This window comes from Macrobrachium rosenbergii, chromosome 27 (genome assembly GCF_040412425.1).
Source record: "Macrobrachium rosenbergii isolate ZJJX-2024 chromosome 27, ASM4041242v1, whole genome shotgun sequence".
Taxonomy (NCBI): Eukaryota; Metazoa; Arthropoda; class Malacostraca; order Decapoda; family Palaemonidae; genus Macrobrachium; species Macrobrachium rosenbergii.
In genome coordinates, this window is record NC_089767.1 from 31,247,009 (window position 1) to 31,269,508 (window position 22,500).

The 22,500-nt window shown below is 37.4% G+C and overlaps 1 protein-coding gene across 4 annotated transcripts in view; it reads right to left on the reverse strand.

The window, feature by feature from the left end:
• Positions 1-22,500, reverse strand: part of LOC136853545 (neuronal PAS domain-containing protein 4A-like) — a 104,277-nt gene that overhangs the window by 21,446 nt on the left and 60,331 nt on the right. For 2 of the 4 annotated variants that reach the window (XM_067129262.1, XM_067129263.1), the window contains exons 4-6: positions 17,085-17,174; positions 14,914-15,120; positions 13,312-13,496 (exon numbers count right to left, since the gene is read on the reverse strand). In XM_067129262.1, the coding sequence (XP_066985363.1) occupies positions 13,312-13,496; positions 14,914-15,120; positions 17,085-17,174 (482 nt within the window). Of the gene's footprint in view, positions 1-13,311; positions 13,497-14,913; positions 15,121-17,084; positions 17,196-22,500 lie in introns of all 4 variants that reach the window. The other 2 variants (XM_067129260.1, XM_067129261.1) reach the window with 1 other exon arrangement.

Sequence of the window (22,500 nt, forward strand, 5' to 3'; positions counted from 1 at the left end):
CAACGAGGAAGTGTTCAACAGACGTACATCTGTTGCAGTGTACGCGTGTAAAGGGATTTATGGTTACGAGAACAACTGAGAACAAATAACTCCTACAACGAGCACCGCAGAAGGGCGAGAGATTAAGACCCGCGAAGCCTACGACGGGAGAAAATACAACATGACGTGTTTATTACCGAGGAAATCTGCGCCGTGAGGTCAGGAAGGAACATCTTCCCCTAATTTTCGGGTAGTCTCTGAGGCCATCTTCCACCGAGGGGAGACCTTGTTCGGGTGAAAGGATCACGGCTTCGACTTTAATAAGGCAGGTCTTTGCAATCGAGGATGTGTCGTGGAGACATCAATTTGATTCAGGGTCTTTACCGTTCTTTGTTGAATTAACTTTCGAGGCAACGGGTATAATAATAATAATAATAATAATAATAATAATAATAATAATAATAATAATAATAATAATAATAATATTTTTTATTATTATTATTAACAATAATTATAACAATAATAATATTAATAATAACAAAATTAATAAAACATTATAATTATTATAATAACTTTTAACAACAATAATTTTATCATTATTATTAACATAACAAAAATAATAATGATAATAAAAATAGCTGTAAAAATTTAGTAGGTATAATAATAATAATAATAATAATAATAATAATAATAATAATAATAATAATAATAATAATAACAACAGTTGTAACAGTTCAGTAGTTCCAGTAATGACAACTGAGTTTAGCAAATTTCATCAGCATTACATTGTCTAACAAGTTGCAACATTTTACTTCATGGAAAGCGGCTTTCCTCTTTCGCAATTCTTTGAAAATGGAGTGGCTTTTCAGTACGCAGTTCTGTACTGAAACAGTATGCAGATAAAAGTATGAATTAAAAGAAGTAGAAACTGACTGAGAGGGACGCTTTTGTTCATTCATACAGTCTCTAGGCGAATTTCCTTTTTAGTTTTCTATAAAAGAAAACTATTGTGCAGGGTTTGCCGGGCCGTCCGCCTCAGGTCTCAAAACTACTAGGCTAGAGGGCTGTAAATTGGTATATTGATCATCCACATTCAATCATCAAACATACCAAACTGCAGTCCCCTAGACTCCGTAGTTTTGATTTTATTTAAGGTTAAAGTTAGCCATAACCGTGCATCTGGCAACGATAGGGGACATGCCACCACCGGGCCGTGGTTAGAGTCATGGGCCGCGGCTCATACAGCATTATGCTGAGACCACCGAAAGATAGATCTGTTTTCGGTGGTCATTATTATACGATGTACAGAAAACTCAATTGCGCTGAGGAAACTCCGGCGCATTTTTTACCTGTTTACTTTCCTTCTTCCTTCTGCTGTAGCAGCAACAGCAGCGAATTTGCACCGGCAGTAGGATCTACAGAAGTTGTAGCAACATTAATAGGATCTACAGAAGTTGTAGCAACATTAATAGGATCTACAGAAGTTGTAGCAACATTAATAGGATCTACAGAAGTTGTAGCAACATTAATAGGATCTACAGAAGTTGTAGCAACATTAATAGGATCTACAGAAGTTGTAGCAACATTAATAGGATCGGAGGCAGCCTGCACAAAAGATAATACCCAAAAAGGATTCCTTCCCTCTCGCCTTCCCCACCCTGCTGCTGCCTCAACGGATCCTTGAGGATTCCCTTAAGAGGTCAAGGAAAGGGTTAAAGCAAATGGGATCATCCATCAAAAGACGAACTAGAAGCGGCGTGTTTTTGTTTACATTCTTCGCTCTGGCTCAAAAGCCTCCTTCGGTCTAATTTCATTACCGGAGAACCACATGAAAGGGCTTCCCCATCAGATCCCGAAACACTTCCTCGTTTCGGCTTTTAATTGCTGCGTTTCTCGTTCGTATTCCCACGTGAGGTGGTCTTAAGCTCTACTTGAGGGTTTGCCTCGCTTTTTTTGGGGGGGAGTTCTGGATATGTTTGTTTGTACGTTTTCACTGGTATGTTATTGTTTACTATAGATGGAAGGCGTCCTGTTATAGCTAAATAATCCCAAAACCCCTTGCAAGCCTTTCGTTATGAAATGAAAACATATACCTTGTTTTAATCAATGTATTTTTTTTAAAATCTTGCACGAAACTGCACCTAGCTAAACGTACAGTATGAATTATTCAAGGCCTTTATTGCGCTATCGCAGTTTCCCTCTAACACAAGTTTTGAGTTAAGTTAAAAGAAATAAAAAAAGCAACGCAGCGGAACAACTCATTCCTTATCGCTCTCAACTGAACCCGTGGCAAGCGTAAACCATATACCCCGCCAAAAAAGGCTACCGAGAACGACCCAAAATGCAGCCTGTGAATAATGTAAACACGAGTTGAGGAAAAAAACGGAGCGAAAAAAATGGCGCCAAAACGTATCTTCTTCTTGGGTCTCTAATCTCGACGGAAGGTTAGCACCGAAAGTCGTCGACAGGTCCATAACAGCCGTAATATAAAGTTAATAACACGCCACACTTCTACTCCTCTCCCATTATCTTCCCCTCGCGAGTCGACGAGGAATAAAAGAATGGAAATAAGAGCAGGGCACATAAAAAGCGCGCCAAAAGGCTATCTCTTCTTCTTTGTTTTAGAGCGATGATGAGACCCGCTGAGCTGGCGCGACCTTAGGTCACGAGCACTACCCGAGCGGAACACATCTGACCAAGGAGAAGAGTGTGGGAGTGTTGGAAACTGGGGATGTGTGGGAAAAAGGAGAAAGAGAGAGAGAGAGAGAGAGAGAGAGAGAGAGAGAGAGGGAGAGGGTGTGTGTGTGTGTATGTGTGTGGGGAGGGAGGAGCAGGGACGTGACACTTACAGGGACATGTGTTGTTATAAATGCATGTAACCGAATACCTAACAAACTTATTATAATACAGAAGAAAGAGAAATAAGCTGTAATTAAATACAAAAATAACACAAGCTGTCGAGAAAAAACTAAAAACTGGACAGATATATAAAACAAAGACGAACGTAGTACTAGACACCTTGTGGTTACCGCCAGCGATGTTCGTAAAACTATAGTTGCCGAGTCATCTTCAGTGACATTAAGCGTTGTGTGCAAAGAAAATCATTTAAAGGAAGTGCTGTAACGTAATGTAACCGCAAATATATTATTAAAGTGGGAATGAGTTACATATATCTGCTATTTTTTCTAATAGCAATTATGGCCCTAGACTAATCCTCAATATCATTACCTTTACCATTATTATAATTGCTGTGGACTTCTCATCATCTTTATTGATTACTGTTTATCTATCAACATTAGACAAATCCATCAATACCGTTAATTATTTGCTGATATAAACGCAAGAACTAGATGCATTACATCACATATTACTGTGTGTGTCTACCACCACCACTGCATCTACACTATGCATTTGTAAATGGGCATGAACTGATATAATGAATATTACTACTAATACTACTACTACTGCTGCTACTACTACTTCTTTTTATTATTATTATTATTATTATTATTATTATTATTAATCTTCAAGGGTACGGACAGAACCTTCGCTAGTACAATAGACTTTAGCAGTAGAGCCAAAAGAATGTTTCTTTATTGAATGATATCACATTTTAAGACGTCATTTTGAGATGATTCCTACAGGAGTTATGGATTTCCTTCGTTTGTGTTGCATTGCGTTTGTTTTCCTTTATTACTCTTATTACTGTAGGTTGGTCCCCAGAAAAGATTTCATATTATGAGTTTCCTAAAAGTTTTTTAGTTTTCTGTAAAAGAAAACTATTGTGCCGGTTTTGTCCGTCCGTCCGCACTTTTTCTGTCCGCCCTCAGATCTTAAAAACTGCTGAGGCTAGACGGCTGCAAATTAGTACGTTGATCATCCACCCTCCAATCATCAAACATACCAAATTGCAGCTCTCTAGCCTCAGAAGTTTTTATTTTATTTAAGGTTAAAGTTTGCCATAATCGTGCTTCTGGCAACGATATAGGATAGGCCACCACCGGGTCGTGGTTAAAGTTTCATGAGCCGCGGTTCATACAGCATTATACCGAGACCACCGAAGATATATCTATTTTCTAGCCTTGATTATATACTGTAGTGGCTGTACAGAAAACTCAATTGCGCCGAAGAAACTTCGGCGTAGTTTTACTTGTTTAGGATCTGTTATGCTTCATATTCTGTTTTATAATATATATATTCTGTAAGTTCAAGTTCGGTTCACTTACTGATTTCTTATTGGCGCAGTCTGCCAAATAGCTTCAAGTTATATTCTGTTAGTTTACATATTAAAATTTTCTTGTTAGCTTATCTTAGAATTTTCTTAATTTTTCTAGGTTATTTTCTTCTAAAATCTTCCACCCAGTCTCAGTCAGTTTCCTCATTACATCCAATTTGTATAAATGGAAGTAGACTAAAGACTAAAAGAAACATAAATAAAAGTTATGTTTGAAGTTTGCAATTTGTCTTGAAATGGATGTTCCCTAAACTGTTTCAAAGCAATATTATCAACGGCGAAGTTTTGGTTTAATTATAGCATTCCTCCGTGTTTATCTATATTTTCATTTATTTTGCAGTCATAACTCCAGATAATGGGTTATTATCTATTCCGGAAGAAGCGGCCGATTATTATAGGATCTTTGATTACGATCAGCTTAAGATTTACCATTTCCACTGCCTTGTTTACCTCTGCTAGTCCCATGCTCCGGAATTCTTTGCTTAATCTTGTGTCCCTTTACTTTTAGGACGCTCCTGCCTTTTAGAGTTAGATGTGTTGTTACTACGAGGTCATTCAGCGCTGAAACGGAAATTGACTGCAAAAGGTTCTGAAAGGTGTAACAGGAGGAAAACCTCGCAGTTGCACTATAAATCAATATTATTGTTAGGAGAGGGTGAAAAGTAAGGTGGATGGGAATATGAAAGGAGGTACAGTAAAAAAGGAATGAAAGGGGTTGCATCTAAGGGCTGAAGCCACGCAGCAAAGAACCTTAAGTAATGCCACAGTGCACCACTTGAAGATCACTGACGGCAATACCCCCTACGGGAAGTAAGTAGTAGTAGTAGTAGTAGTAATAGTAGTATTAGTAGTAATAGTAAAGAACAAACAGACAAACGCACACACACAAAAGAAAGAAAAAGTCACTTTCATTCATAAGGAGCGTCGTGGCTTTAATTAACGTTGCGTCGTCATCAGATAATTCTTCTGTCGTGAAATGTCATCCGCGGCATTTAAGGCAACATCCGCAGAGAGAGAGAGAGAGAGAGAGAGAGAGAGAGAGAGAGAGAGAGAGAGAGAGAGAGAGAGAGAGAGAGAGGGGGTAAATACCAGTAAAACGTAGAGATTGCATGACTAACATAACAAAACGAGAGACACAGAGGAAGGGAAAGGAAAAACAAATGTAAATAAAATATACAGCAAACGAAAATCAAAAAAAGGAGAGAGAGAGAGAGAGAGAGAAGAAAAACGAAAGTAAATCAAATATATAAGGAATAGAAAATCCACAACAAAAGGCAAGAGAGAGAGAGAGAGAGAGAGAGAGAGAGAGAGAGAGAGAGAGAGAGAGAAATAATAAGTAATGTGGAAAGCATAATTAGGGGTGCACGACTTACAATATTAATTACATGCCCTTAAAGATAACCTAGACTAGAGCTATGCCCAAGAATCTCTCGTGTAGCGGAAATTCTGATCTGGAAAGTCAATGTTTATTTTTTTTATGCTTCACGATTGCCTTCTTCTTCTTCTTTATATTTTTTCTCTGAGATGACAGTGAACAATACTTTCAGTACGTCTGTCTCTTCTTAATATAAATATATAAATATATATATATATATATATATATATATATATATATATATATATATATATATATATGTATGTATATATATATATATATATATATATATATATATATATATATATATATATATATGTCTTTCACTAATCCAATATATTAAATGTATTTAAACACATAATTATAAGTATTGTACATTCGTTGATTCAAAATGTAAATTCTGCTCAGAAGCCTATACCTGTACATGCAATGTTTATGCATACAATGAGATGCATAAAAATGTATTATAAATATGAATATTTTACGTTTCACAATCCAAAAACAGCGTACTACACCGTTATCAATTCAAATCAAATATCGCATTACACTCAGTACCGAGAGACAATTCAAAACAAAGGTGAACTGAAACATGACAGCACGTATCTCTGCGGTAGAATACCCGATGCGGGGGCTTCGTATCTCGACGTCAATCGGGGGAAGAAGAACTGGAAGTGGCGAAACTTGCTCGTCTTCGGAAGACGAGAACGGATCACGTACAAAAATGTCTCCGAAAGGGAAAGTGTGAGGTAGAGAGAGAGAAAGAGAGAGCGAGACAGAGATTGCATTACTGTTTGAGACCTTAATACCACCGGAAATGAGGAGCGAGAGAGAGATACGTCCCGAATGAAAACGAGGAAGGACCCTGAAGGCTTTACCGCCAATCTCGTAATTGAATCGCAGCTATTCAAGGCAATGAGCGGATAATGGCGGCAATTAGCACTTCAACTAAAGGGCAATCGGAGGAACGCTCGACTGCGCAGAAGTGAAGCCTTCCCGTAAGTGGATCTGGTGCATAACGTTTCCTAAAAATCGTAGATGACAGAAACTGTGCACTACTGAGCCGGCTCAAATTATAAAACCAGTTACGGGTGCATAGTGCAGCTACTGGAGGGTAATATCCATTCTTCCGTTGCTCTTGAAATTCTTTTAAAAGGTATTTCAGCCCTTTCAAACCTGAGTCTACACATTTACCTCCTTAAAGCTAATTTGCAGTGAAATAATTAAGCATTAGTGACGTCATCTTTGACTCTAGTCAACCACACACTAGACAAGCTTTACAATGGTTACGAATTCAGTCTTGTTATAACTGATTTATTGTTGCCTTGGCTAACCACAAGTTTCTTATGCAATATTCCCCCGCCCCCGCCCCCCCGAAAAAAACATACAAAGACACATACATTTGCTCTTCCTAGCAGTATGTAGGCCTCCTGTATGTGACCAAAAACAGATTTGGCGTGAACGTAGCTTTAAATGGGCTTATTGCTGTGTAAGTTCATGGACTTTAGGCTTATTCTGTAATAGTGTACGTCCATTATGAGTAATATTAATAATAATAATAATAAGAGGGGTATACAACAGAGCCCTCGCACAACTTATGGTCTCACACACCATGCTTGATTGTGTGTTGGTCACCTCTTACATAGCACAAAACTGGTAGAGAGTTAATAGGAATACTTCCGCATACTTCAGATCTTTCGTTCTACCATTGTTCTCCTCTCTAGAAGACAACAGCATCCCGGGAACTTTAGTATCTGTAAAAAGAGTTGCTTGAATTTCTTAAAAAAAAAAAAATAAAGAAAATGGCAATGATCTAAGTTACGAAGAGTTTTTTACTTGGCCATTTTTCCTTAAGGTTTTTTTTTCCAAAGAGAACTTAGCATGAGACTACACTAAGACTTTTGACTTAGGCTACTCAGGGGGCCATCGTTATTAAATCATACTCTGTCTCAGTGTCAGTTCTTCGCTGGACGAATCGGTAGAGTTGTGGGCTAGCACTCGCTAGGCCCGAGTTCGAGTCTCCGGCCGGCTAGTGAAGAATTAGAGGAATTTATTTCTGGTGACAGAAATTCAGTTCTCGCTATAATGTGGTTCGGATTCCACAATAAGCTGTAGGTCCCGTTGCTGAGTAACCAATTGGTTCTTAGCCACGTTAAAATAAGTCTAATCCTTCGGGCCAACCCTAGGAGAGCTGTTAATCAGCTCAGTGGTCTGGTAAAACTGTCTCATTATCAGAACATACTGAGACTTGTACAGTACTAAAGGTCTATCATTGGGTGCACTATAATACAATGACGATCTTGAAGTTTGTTCTTGCTTGGCCCAATAATAATAATAATAAAAATAATAATAATAATAATAATAATCCTTTAAATATATAAACGGGCAGAAACAGTAAAGAAGCTTGCAATCATGTAACGGACAGGCTGATATCGCACAAATTATTTTAGGTTAAAATATAACCCTTATTCGAGGAAAATGTCAAGATGATATCTAAGAAGAGACCTGAAGTCTATGGAAATTTATATTTAATCACAAGTATGACATGATTTTTTTTTTATGTGAACACCATATGTCTTTATTCACAATTTTCTTTTGATTCCAATCAATCAGACAGTATATATACGCATTTAGAAGGCATCGAAAGATAACTGATACCTGAATGACTCATGTATAAACAAAATATGATTTTATCTAAAACAAAAAATACTTTTCATAAAAATTGAGTCAGAAAGAGAAGCATGTTTTCATATCTGAAGACAGTGCCCTTTTACCTCTAAAGCTAATGCTGACGTCTCTCTCTCTCTCTCTCTCTCTCTCTCTCTCTCTCTCTCTCTCTCTCTCTCTCTCTCTCTCTCTCTCGGGAGAAGGGATACATCTCAGCACGGTAAAAGCAAGCCCAAAAAGAGTCGTTTCGAGATCTTAACTAGCCATTCTCTTGAATGTGACATCACGGAACACTTTCTCCTTTGTATACTTAAGCTTTCTATAAAAAGAAACATCAGCTTTCTTTGTAGTCATAATATTAAGCTGATTATTATATGGAGTTACTAAGTTCTGTACTACTGCTCATATTTATTTATCCCCAACAACCAGAATATCTTCGACGGTATTTTAAGCAATATGGAAATGTCAGGACTGACACGGGTTCGAAGGCTGTCACTGCATAGGCCTAAGGCTGGATCCTTGGTAATTATGGATAGGTTTAAAAGGCAACGTCAGTGGGACTCACAAGCCCAAGGAGCCTTTTGAAGCCTCTCCAGTTGCTTTCATTACCGACTGAGAGGCCTATTTTTTCTTCGATCTTTTTTAAGGTTTCTCCAATTTGAGACTGAACTTTTACTGATGTTTTTCCTTTGTTTCATATTTTTTTATTTTTCAATTTTTTTTGTAAGTGAAGTACTAATTTATTCTCTAGACATTAGGTTTTTGCTAAGAGTAGTTTATATATATATATATATATATATATATATATATATATATATATATATATATATATATATATATATATATATATTACTTTTGCACACTCTCTATTTGAATCTTTATCGAATCGAAAGTTACATTTACTTTTCGCCTTTGCCTGAATAAATTCTTTTATTTTCCGTGAAAGTTGATGTCTTTTTTTCTGACTGCATCCTTTAAAAGTGTACTTCTTTTTATTTTTTCTTTTTCATTTATATTATAATAAACGAGTGGCTTATATGAGTATGCCATAACTTAAGTTATTCTGAGGGGGTTAACTGCCATCATTTGCTTCTAAACATACTGAACCCATTTTCTATCTTTCTTTCTTTTCTTCTTCTTCTTCTTCTTCTTCCAATTTTTGCCTAGTTTATGTCATTTCCAGCAAAGTATTTCTCAAAGTAGGCCTACAGATGAAATACTTGTACCGTTCAATACATTTCAGCCTTTGGTGAGCAAGTGGTGGAACCTCCAGTTTGTTGAAGTAAATCGATCAATCAATCAATCAATCGGATCACATGAATAGTCTACCTAACCAATCGACGACTTTCTTAAACTCGACGCATCCCCCAAGAAAGCTTCCAAGTCGAGAGAAGGAGCATGGCGGTCACACGCTCTCATTCTCACCGCTCTTCTCTCCCTCTCCGCCTCATCTTCTTCTTCTTCTTCTTCTTCTTGCCTGATGGGAATTCGAGAGAGAGAGAGAGAGAGAGAGAGAGAGAGAGAGAGAGAGAGAGAGAGTTTGTGCCCGAGCCCCACAAAAGTTTTACTAGGCAAGTGTCCATTGTTACAGGGTCTCTGATTTATGATAACACTGCATAACGCCTGGGCATTACACTCTCCCAGGCCGTGACTCGATACGCGTTGCGGGATAATGGCAAAAGACACTTTTGGGAAGAGTTGGGAAATTTCTTCTTTCTCTTCGTTTCTCCTGCCATTTTCCAGTCTATTTCTTCTTACATCAGCGTCTTCTCTTCCATTTTCGTTCTGGTTCTTTTATCTCTGGCAATTTTCTCCTCGTTTTTCTTCGAGACCGACCGATTTTGTTTAGCAATGTGAAGTCTAGACTGACGACAATTTCTTCGGAATATTGGAAAGTGGACAAAGGTTATTTTTTTCACGTATCACATTTTCGGAATATAAGAACTTAGACCAACCTTTCTAAACAGGGAAGAATAAATATTAAATTACTTATTACCCTTTGTTCACTAACTTTCCAGAACTCTAAGCGTCGAAGTTTACATTACTTTTATATGATATGGGGACCAAGGCATATCTAAGGATGGGAAATGAGAGAATTTATTCAATTAAAGAAATGTTAATTTGTCTTAAAAGAAAGACAATATGACTACGGAAAAGTAAACAAAACAATCGCCGTCACGGTAATCAGAGAAAGCAAACAAGTCTGTCCAAATCCTTTCTTTGTTAAGATAATTCACTTCAACTCTTTCCCGCCCAGACTAGACCAACATTTCCCGTCCTCTCTCTTACTAGTGGTGCAACCGACTCTTACTCTTTCTCCGGCTAAGCTCAGAGAGAGAGAGAGAGAGAGAGAGAGAGAGAGAGAGAGAGAGAGAGAGATGTGACGATAGGCTTTGGTTTTAAGTTTCGTAAACGGGCGTCCCAGCAACAACGGCCATCGACAAAGTAACCGATGAGGGAGCGGCTACACAAAGACCATGAGTAGACTAACTTTCATATTCGATCTATTCCGAAATTTGGGGCAAAATTTACCAACGAAGCATGTCTCAAGCAGTTAGGTAAACATGTGTGGAACGAGACAGAGAAGTACAAAATTTCCCCGCAAAATATACCAATTGGCCTAGTCAAAACGAAGCAAAAACTATCACACTAAAAATTACAACAAATCAACTAAACAGTACGAGAAAAGTTAATGAAACCCGCATTCATAAAATCAATGTAACGAAAATAGGACTACAAGAAACGCAGTTCACTAACTGATCCAAATACTTCAGAAAAAGCTAGAGAAATAGAAAGTAAAATAACTAAACCTGAGTATCATTATTAGCCATAATGCGCATTCATTCAAAAGCAACGAACGCAAAGTAGCAACTGAGTAAAATGAGAAGCATTACTGAATCACACTAAATATAGACACTAGGCTCACCCAGAACCTCGCGCAAAGCCTTCCTGACAGCATACGTCTAGGCACGCTGTCACTCGTCATGAGAAAGATAGCATGAAAATTACCTTGCAGAAAACACAAAGAACCTTCTTTTAAAGAATTCTTAAGTATAAATAATAAAAATACAGAATTATTTAGCTTTCATGAGCTACTGCCCCGTTCTTCACGAATAACCTCACTGTCCCAAGAATCCTACACTAAATTCTAAGAAGAAGCAAATACCCGCACGTCAAACATGACGACATATCCGCATGTGACCACATCTAAATGCCCACATGCCCGAGTGTCCTTCGAAGAACCGAAGAGGAAAGTCTGAGAAAGAGAAACTGCCCATATGCCCAGAGTAGCAGAATCCATACAACAAAGCACTCGGCGCATCTGTCACGAACGCCATATACCCTGATGCCCTCTGGTGGCTTATATAATGATGGCATAATCACCACCTGCTGCTCTGACACCCATCACAGGGAGGGCAGGTAACTCCGGGTACGTGTGTGTGCGTTTATTCAGAGGAGCTGCTCAGATGACTGGTTTTTTAAAAGAAGGCTATTTATGATATCGATTGTGTAAAGCTGTATAACTTTCTCTAAAACTACATTATATTCACATGTAAACATATACTATGTATCTTAGGTACATGCATGCTTGCACTAACAAACAAGCAAAGAAACACACGCGGGCGCACTTACACGCACATATAGTGAATTTATGTTCACGAATATTAAACCACAAATACCGGTTAATCTCCAATTCACCATTATACAGTAGGGTAAACTGGATACTGAACGATATTGGTGGCTAAATACTTGTGAATATATGTCTGCGTGCGTGCGTGTGCGCATGTCCCCTTTAACATGTACACAAACACACACAAATATATATATATATATATATATATATATATATATATATATATATATATATATATATATATATATATATATATATTAGTTAAACCTGTCTCTAACATTATGTTTAAGACACATTTTATTACTCAGCTGCATTAGTAATATTACGACAGTAATATTATTAATATATACTAATAATATAATACTAATATTACTAATATTAGTAATACTACGGCAGAAGCTTTTCATTTTTGTTCAAACAGCACCTTGCACTGACTTTATTACATCTGCATTCTTCTGCGCAAGACCTAGAGGTGGAATAAAAGATTATTATAATTACCGCAGTCTCACCCTCTCAAGGCAGCCTCGTCTCCTATCCTTCTCTACCCATTAGACCTAGCAATGGCCGTAGCCCATTAACTCGCATCCCTTTGCTACTCCCGGCAGCTGTTAGCCCTTTGTTTGTCGGAACAACTGACAAAACATTGTGATTAGCGATGGTCTGATGACGTAAGAGGGAAGGGTGGGGTGGGAGGAACTCTGGCTTCTATCCCGCGACCAAAGTTACTCCGGAATGGTAGGCGTAATGCTTTGGTACTAATACTATATAGCAGTGCAATCTGCGATATTACTAGCGATGACGTACGGTATATTGCTAGCAACGATTTGTTAGCTATTATTATAATTTCCTTTATTCACAATACTGGTAATTATTATTGTAAAGTTTTGATTTTCAAGTTTTTGCTGATAATAGCTTATGAGACAGTGCTAACAGTAATATACGACAAATGCCTGATAGTTAATCATCTTAGTACTAACAGCAACGATATTCGACCCATTAATACAATAAGCTAATGTAATATAAACAACAGTGACATATGAATGATATAATACATCTATCGCCATTTACGAGCACAGCCATCTGCGATACCGCTCAAACAGCTAGGGTAGAATATGTGCGTTAGTCTCTCTCTCTCTCTCTCTCTCTCTCTCTCTCTCTCTCTCTCTCTCTTACAAGAGCACTTTTTGACTGATCCGAAGTACAGTGCTTAGCGTATGAATTTTATAAAGAATCCTTGCTAGGAATTTTGATAAAACTTGATAGCATAATATATTTACAAGAAAATTCCTACAAGCAAAATAGACTTACAGACTAAGAGAGAGAGAGAGAGAGAGAGAGAGAGAGAGAGAGAGAGAGAGAGAGAGAGAGAGAATAATAAAATCTGCTGTCACTGCTTCGATAAAACACGAGTATCTAAATACTTACATTTTATCCAGATTGATAAACTTCATGTCTAAGGTGTGGACTGACGTGAAGACGTTGGTGGCTCCAAGAACGACGCTCTCGCGCGTCTCCGGCATGGCCACTGGCGTGCAGTGAGCCAAGAACACTGGCTCGTTCCTCGAACACAGAGGAAGGTAGGAGAGGTAGTGGCCGGCGACAATGACGACCTTTGCAGAGAAAGAAAAAGTGAGATTATAGTACATAAGTGAACGATATCGAATCTCACTGTACTCGAATATTTCTAACACAATACCGCTACATATACATAGGTCTACATAATACAGTAACAAATTCAGTGTATAATAATCTTATATCTAATAATACAATAAAAGTAGCATCAGTATCAGTAAAAATGGCAACATAACATTTAAACCTATCAGTCCTGTAGATAGTAATTTAAACCAAGATTTATAATTAATGAGTTCGGGAAGAGATTCAAAATGAAACTAGCGAGCAGAAGAGATTTAAAATGAAGTTAGTGAGTTCAAAATTTAAAATCAGGCGCGAGCTCACAAGTTACTGAAAGGTTTTTCAAATTTAAGACAAATAATAAGACTATTAAAATAATTTATACCGAAATGAGGAAGATAATTAAAATTACGACCGTGAGATCAAGAAGAATTTTTTGACAGGAAAATCACATCAAGACAAAACTAACGCGAAATATACGGGAAGCTTGTGACACAATTCTTTTAGGATATCATTACGAATATATGAATACTATTCAGAAAAAGCTGCAGATGCCAATTAAGTCGCACATACAAAGAAAACAAAACTCCCCTACGTAGAAGTTAGGAAAAAACCTTTCTCAGCCTAGGCTTTGAAAAACACCTTCTGCCTTTGCAGTGCTCCTCAGACTAGCCTTTGGAACCACCATCTTTTGTCACAGTGCTCCTCAGCCTAGCCTTTGGAAACACAATATTTTATAACAATGCTCCTCAGCCTAGGCTTTGGAACCACCATTTTTTATCACAGTACTCCTCAGCCTAGGCTTTGGAAACACCATCTTTTAGTACGGTACTCCTCAGCCTAGGCTTTGAAAAAAAAAGGTAAGTATAGCTTAGTTTTACCAGACCACTGAGCTGATTAACAGCTCTCCTAGGGCTGGCCCGAAGGATTAGACTTATTCTACGTGGCTAAGAACCAGTTGGTTACTTAGCAACGGGACCTATAGCTTATTGTGGAATCCGAACCACATTATAGCGAGAAATGAATTTCTATCACCAGAAATAAATTCCTCTAACTCTTCATCAGCTGGTCGGGGGAATTGAACTCCGGTCCATCGAGCGACAGTCTGAAGCTCAACCGACTCAGCCAAAGAAGGACTATAAAGCCTAGGCTTTGAAAACACCATATTTTATTACAGTGCTCCTCAGCCTAAGCTTTGGAAACACCATCTTTTACCACAGTGCTCCTCAGCCTAAGCTTTGGAAACACCATCTTTTATTACAGTACTCCTCAGCCTAAGCTTTGGAAACACCATCTTTTATCATAGTACTCCTCAGCCTAGGATTTGGAAACACCATCTTTTATTACAGTGCTCCTCAGCCTAGGCTTTAGATAACAAACTCTGCCTTTGCGTACCTTCTGATCGCCGAAGCGCATCTGTCTCCTGGCGTTCCTGGACACGTTCATGCGGCAGAGGAAGAGGCGATCCTCGTCGAGCGACAGGACTGACGAAGACGCTGACGAAGTTACCTGCGAGCCCCTTAAGAGCTCGGCCTGGACAGCTGCGTGGTCCTGCTTGTCTATGATGTCGTAGACGCTGTCGCCGTGGATCAAAAGGTCCTCCTGTGGCCCCAGGAAAGAAGGTAGGGAAGTTAATAATAATAATAATAATAATAATAATAATAATAATAATGAAAGTTAGCCTTAGCCCTCTTTGTATGAAGAAACTCGAGGAAAAATAAGCATGCTTTACTCCTTAAAAAGCTGAGTATCTCTCTCTCTCTCTCTCTCTCTCTCTCTCTCTCTTCTCTCTTTATCCATTCTCCTGTTCCTTTTCACCTGGAAATTTTCTTATACTTTATTATTCTTCTCCCTTTTTCCCCTCCCTTTTTCTCCCTTCTCCATTAAATTCCTCATTGTCCATTTACCATTCTTCCTCCTCCTCCTCCTCCACTTTATCCTTTTGTTCCCTTTTTTCCTCCCTCTTTCCCAGAATTCCTCATTGTCCATTTACCCTTCCTCCTCCTCCTCCTCCTCCTCCTTCTCCTGCTCCTCCTCCTTCTCCTCCTTCCCTCCTCTTCCTCCTCCTCCTCCACTTTATCCTTGTTTCTCCCTTTTTTCCTCCCTATTTCCCTAAATTCCTCATTGTCCATTTACCCTTCCTCCTCCTCCTCCTCCTCCTCCATCTCCACCTCCACCTCCACCTCCTCCTTCCCCCTCCTCCTCCTCCTCCTCCTCCTCGTCCTCCTCCTCCTTTCCCTTCTGCTCCTCCTCCTCCTCCTTCTCCTCCTCCCCCTCCTCCTCCCTCCTCCTCCTCCTCCTTCCTCCACTCGAAGCCTCTTCATCAGCCCATGCAAATTGCAGGGTGCGAGAGCAAGGTCCAGGTCATTTATGGCGTTATAAAATGACACCTTCCAGAATAAGCCGGCAAGAAGAAGCACAAGGATGAGGGAGGGGGGAGTGGAAGAACCAGAACAATTAAAAGGATAATGTTGCAAGAAACGAGACACCAAAAGAACATGAAGCAAATTGACAAAAACAGGAACAGGTTAAGCCTTGCAATAAACCTCATGAGATGGTGTTTTGGTTGGCGTGTTCTTAATTGTAATTTTCAGTCTTGTCATTTTTTAATTTTATCTTCAAAACGAGATCTACATGAATAATAATAATAATAATAATAATAATAATAATAATAATAATAATAATAATAATAATAATAATAATAATAATAATAATTTAAATGTTCGTAAAGATAATTTTTCATTATCTTTAAAACGAGCTGTACGTGAAGTAATAATAATAATAATAATAATAATAATAATAATAATAATAATAATAATAATAATAATAATAATAATTTACATGTTCTTAAATGTAATTTTTAGTCTTATCATTTTTTCATTTTATCTTTAAAACGAGATGACGTGAAGTAATAATAATAATAATAATAATAATAATAATAATAATAATAAAATATTTTATGTTATTAAATGTAAATTTCTGTATTATAATTCTTTCATTATCTTTAAAACAAAATCTACAATATTTTAAACGTTCTTAAATGTAATTTTTAGTCTTATAATTTTTTCATTATCTTTAAAACGAGATCTACGTGAAGTAATAATAATAATAATAATAATAATAATAATAATAATAATAATAATAATAATAATAATAATTTAAATGTTCTTAAATGTAATTTTTAGTCTGATAATTTTTTCATTACCTTTAAAAAGTAATTTTTAGCCTTATAATTTTTTCATTATCTTTAAAACGAGAACTACATGAAATAATAATAATAATAATAATAATAATAATAATAATAATAATAATAATAATAATAATAATAATAATGGCCGTTTAGATGCCGTTGAATTTATACCGTAGTTCTCAATTTCCCGAAAAGAAATTGCAATATAATCACAACGGCGTGCACACAGCCATTCTTTTTAACGAAGTTTGTTTGAAAAAGGATCTTCTTTCGAAATAATAATAATAATAATAATAATAATAATAATAATAATAATAATAATAATAATAATAATAAAATTTAACTAAGCAACTACCTCAGAAAAATTTAAACTCACCATAGAGTGACCGAGGTATTCGGCTGCGTTATCAGAGATGTAGAGTAACTTTCCACCTTGCGTGAGCATCATCAGGAAGCCGCTCAGAGCCTGGAACGGAGGGGAGAAAAACTGGTGTTTCTCAGTGAGTCTTTTCTTGTAAAGTACAACGAAGTATATGACTTATTACTAAAACTAGGAAGCAAGTTTTCCTTCGGCTAAACTCTTACGCAGAAAGAGAATCGTTACTTCTCCGTGACAGTGTTTTGATGAAGTGTAATTAATATTAATTAATAATAGGAAACACAACTGATATCAGAAGTCAATATAAGTTGATATTTTAATTTTGATTTGTTTAAGACTTAAAAAATCAAAATTTGGAGAAGAAAGCTTCGATCTTTCAGCTACTGCCAAAGAAAAGCCTTGCCAAAATAGGAAATAATACATCAAATAGCTAAAAATCCGAGTGAAATTAAGTTCTAGTAAGTACTATTTATAAAATTTAAATAAGCATTTTTATTACTTAATACAACAGTCAACCAATCAATATTCAGAAATTTACACAGAGCAACGGACATTAGTTTCAAAACGATAAACTACACAGTATGTATCAAGAAAATATACAGAAAAGAGTCTTCCTTTGTACCATAAAAATTAGAAATAAGGCTTAAAAATAATATAAAAAAGTGACAACGTCACGAAAATATATGGCCTATAAATGAAAAGGAACAGAAACACTCAGCAATCACTCATAATATAACAATGACTTTCAGGTAAGCATTTAGGAAAAATGATGAATACAATGATTAGAATAAAATCTTATATACGATTGCAACCAAGAAGTACAAGAAACAAGTAAAAACTGCGCCGAAGTTTCTTTGGCGCAATTGAGTTTTCTGCACAGCCGCTGCAGCGTATAATCAAGGCCACCGAAATTTTCATAGATCTATCTTTCGGTGGTCTCGGCATAATGCTGTATGAGCCGCGGCCCATGAAACTTTAACCACCGCCCGGTGGTGGTCTATCCTATATTGTTGCCAAAAGCACGATTATGGCTAAATTTGACCTTAAATAAAATAAAAACAACTGAGGCTAGCGAGCTGCAATTTGGTATGTTTGATGCCTGGAGGGTGGATGATCAACATACCAATTTGCAGCACTCTAGCCTCGGTAGTTTTTACGATCTGAGGGCGGACAGAAAAAAATACGGACAGAAAAAATACGGACGGCCAGACAAAGCCGGCACAGTAGTTTCCTTTTACAGAAAACGAAAACTGAAGAGAACACTTGCAGGTAACTCTAGAGAACAAAAGCCTTCGGGTATGTGGCAAATAAATAACTTCAATTAAGCAATCAATCAACAGTAATACTTTCCTGCACGGAGTTTTTAAACAAGAGAAACCTTAGTTCGAGATAACTCCCACAAGAACCAATCGATAAGAGTACACTTGCATTTCGTAACCAGGGGAACAGCGGATAACATGAGCTGATAACGGCTGGAAAAGAAACACGTCCCCACTGATAAGCAAAGGATAAAGAGTGAAAGTTTTTCAGGTTCTCAAAACCTCTCTTATGTGGAGAGATAAATAGAATTATTTATAGTGCAATGGTGAAGCCGTCATTTTTTTGTTTGTTGAAAGATAACGCAAATTTTTCCTTGTTTTTGGAGAAATAAAGGAAAAATATTTGTTTGTGGAGAAAAAGTCAAGAAAATTAAAAAATCTTGTGTTTCCGGAAAAAAAAAGTGGCAAATTCTTTTTCCTTAATAATGCCAAACAATATATTTTGCTTTTGATAAACGAAGGAAACCTTTTACTTGCTGACAGATAACATAACTTCCTTTATTTTCCATTTCTCGTTGGATGAGCGATACAAACAAATATTTTGAGACTTCATTTCATCACAGAGCCGTAAGGGAAACGCCTTTTCGCTCACGGCAGAGACCTGGGGAAGCTTCCTCCCGCAGGTAACCACCCAACAGGTGTCTTTGGAGATTTGCTGGATGCGCTGCGACCTACGTAACCCGCCGAGGAATGTTAAGTAGAGTCTAAGGAAAAGGTAATTGTGAAGTTAGTGGCATAATGAGTGTGTTAACAGGGTTAACCTTCGAATAGGAGCAAGCCTCGGTGTGACCCCTGACCCCACTGGCTGCCTTGCCCGTATATCAATAGACTGGTATCGATTATTCCTTCGGGACATTTGCATAATGCTGCATGGAAATGCTCATTTACATGTGTCCGCAAAGCATGCAATCATGAGCTTCTGACTGGAAAAGGGGGGATGGGGGAGGGGAGGGGGGTCTTGCAGGAAACGAGCTTTATTGCATGCTACCAGGCACTGGAAGAATGGATTCATGAAATGTAACCTGAGATGGGATGAGAAACAATAAACACTCCCCCCCGCCCGCCACACCATCTCTCTTCCTCCTACCCTTCCCCCCCCTCTCTCTTTCACCGCATTCCTTTTTATGGATATGAATATATACGAGTATTCATGGACTTGCATTTATACGAGAAAATACATCTGCTAGTTCACTGACATCAGCCATCACCTCGAACTGGGTTTTATTGTCAGTGTTAACATGGATGTAGGCCTAGCGGGCACCAGAACGAACTTCTCACTTAATAAAACATCTGGAAAAGTCAGTGAAGTTTTTATCAAGCTTCCTTATATTCATGTTTTGAAATAAGAAAAAAAGAATGAAGTTTATCAAGCTTCATTCTATTCATATTTTGAAATAAGAAAAAAACTAAATTTATCAAGCTTCATTCTATTAATATTTTGAAATAAGAAAAAATGAAGTTTATCAAGCTTCATTATATTCATATTTTGAAATAAGAAAAAAATGGAGTTTGTCAAGCTTCGTTATATTCATATTTTGAAATAAAAAAAATGAAGTTTGTCACTCCTATTTCTATTCATATTTCGAAATAAGAAAAAATGAAGTTTATCAAGCTTCATTATATTCATATTTTGAAATAAGAAAAAAAAATGAAGTTTATCAAGCTTCATTATACCCATATTTTGAAAAAAACAAAAAATGACGAGAAAACCAACCAAACAAATGAAGTATTACACCCAGATGCCGAACCGCATTCACAACTCCTCTTCAACACTCATTTGGATCCGCCTCTGAATTCCAGCTGATTTTAAAAACCACAAAGCGAAATGAACTCGTCAAGATTTTGATGCCCGTGTATTTCATACAATCTGTAGCTTCTCCTATCACATTGCTCTTCGATTTGTAGTTTTTTGTAAAAGAAAACTATTATGCCGGCTTTGTCTGTCCGTCCGCACTTTATTCTGTCCGCACTCTTTCTGTCCGCCCTCAGATCTTAAAAACTACTGAGGCTAGAGGGCTGCAAATTGGTATGTTAATCATCCACCCTCCAATCATCAAGCATACCAAATTGCAGCCCTCTAGCCTCAGTAGTTTTGATTTTATTTAGGTTAAAGTTAGCCATAATCGTGTTTCTGGCAACCACTGGTCCGTGGTTAAAGTTTCATGGGCCGCGGCTCATGCATTATACCGAGACCACCGAAAGATAGATCTATTTTCGGTAGCCTTGTTATACGCTGTAGTGGCTGTACAGAAACTCGATTGCGCCGAAGACACTTTGGCGCATTTTTTATTTGTTAAATATTATATTCGATAAACTTGACTGTTCCGGAATTGTCAGAACGACTTAAACCATCAAAAACCCCGTGACCTTGACTTTTGGCCATTTGGTCGCAAACATCAGTCGTCTGACAAACTTCATCGAGTAAACGGCTCATCGTTACACAAAGACAATATATTTGCTAAATGGCAAGTTTCAATCTCGAAGGAAAAATACTATTCCAATATTATTTTTTATATCTGCACCAAGATTAATCGTCTAAAGGAGTCTAATTTGAATAAAACAGAGGTGATGAAAAAATCAAGGAAATGCAAAGCCCATAGAGATACGAAGAAGTAATGTCAGAAAACACTGGTACTGGACTGAAAACACACACAAGTGTATGTTTTTTTCCTAAAAATGCAAAAGAAGAATAATTAAAATCATAATAGTGAGAAAATTTACGGAATGGACTGCAACTTTCTACTTTACTAAAAAAAAAAAAAATAAAGTTATCTAGTTAAAAAAAAAAAAATACCAATCTTGGGTACGCTTGCTCCTATGTGGGTTAAACATGTACAGACAATAGGCGAGAGTTTTTTAAGTTCGAATCTGAGATCTTGCGACATGAAGAAAATTGTAGACCGATAGAATTTCATCGAAAGTATAAAAGCAAAATCAAATAGCTGTAAGGCCTCGTCGACACTATCATTCATGTCTGACATCCGCGTAACATCAGTTATGTCTTTTTCTTCATAACTGATCAGTGATGGATCATGATGTCGTCGTCGTGTCCAGCTAAAAAAAGACACTGCTGACTCAGTCAGGGTCTCAGGGAGTAACCCCTCTACCCCCACCCAGCCCTCCACCTCCCAGAAGACACCCCCCACCGGTACCCACCCATCCAAGAGAGAAGGTAGACGTGCTGTGTAGTGGCTATTCCCAAACACCTATAATTGAACATGGTATCTTGGAATGCCGTTCTAGCAAATTCAGAAAATAAACTAAGGAAAAATAAAAGCAAACGATGGCCTAACAACTGATTGTTGAGTAAAAATAGAAAATGGAAGACGGAAGTTCAGTTACAGTTGCAAAATGAACGGAACTTTCATGATTACGTAAGAAAGCACGACTTAAAGCAGCCTTCCGGATGTTGTAGTAATCCAAGCAATGTCTACGAACTAAAAATCCAGAGAAGTTTTTTAATAATTTCATGGATAGATAGATAGATAGATAGATAGATAGATAGATAGATAGATAGATAGATAGATAGAATTTAGCCCAACGGCCAAGCGCTGGGCCTATGAGGTCATTCAGCGCTGAAGCGGAAATTGATAGCAAGAAGGTTTGAAAGGCGCAACAGGAGGAAAATCTCGCAGTTGCACTACAAATAAACTGTTAGGAGAGGATGGAAGGTACGATGGAAGAAAGAGAATATGAACGGAGGCACAGTAAAAAGAATACACTGTCATGGAGGATGACCACTTGGAGGTAATACACCTGTAGAATATGGTCTGTGCAATGAGGGGAAGTATCTTTTAATATCTCGGGAAAGGATTACGCAAAGTATAGATTCAACTGATAGTTACTTGGCTACTTGTTCGATATAACAATAATAATAATAACTATGGCAGCAATGATAGTAGTATATTTATAATGTTTTAAGCTGTGAGAGGCTACAGCGGAGGTACAAGAGTGCTAAATGTTTAGACCAATAGTTATTCATGTGCTTTTTCTTCATTAATACAATAACTTAACTTATCCTTAAGTTACCTATATCACACTGATTCCAAAGATAAAGTTACCTGTATCACACTGACTCCAAAGATAACCTCCTA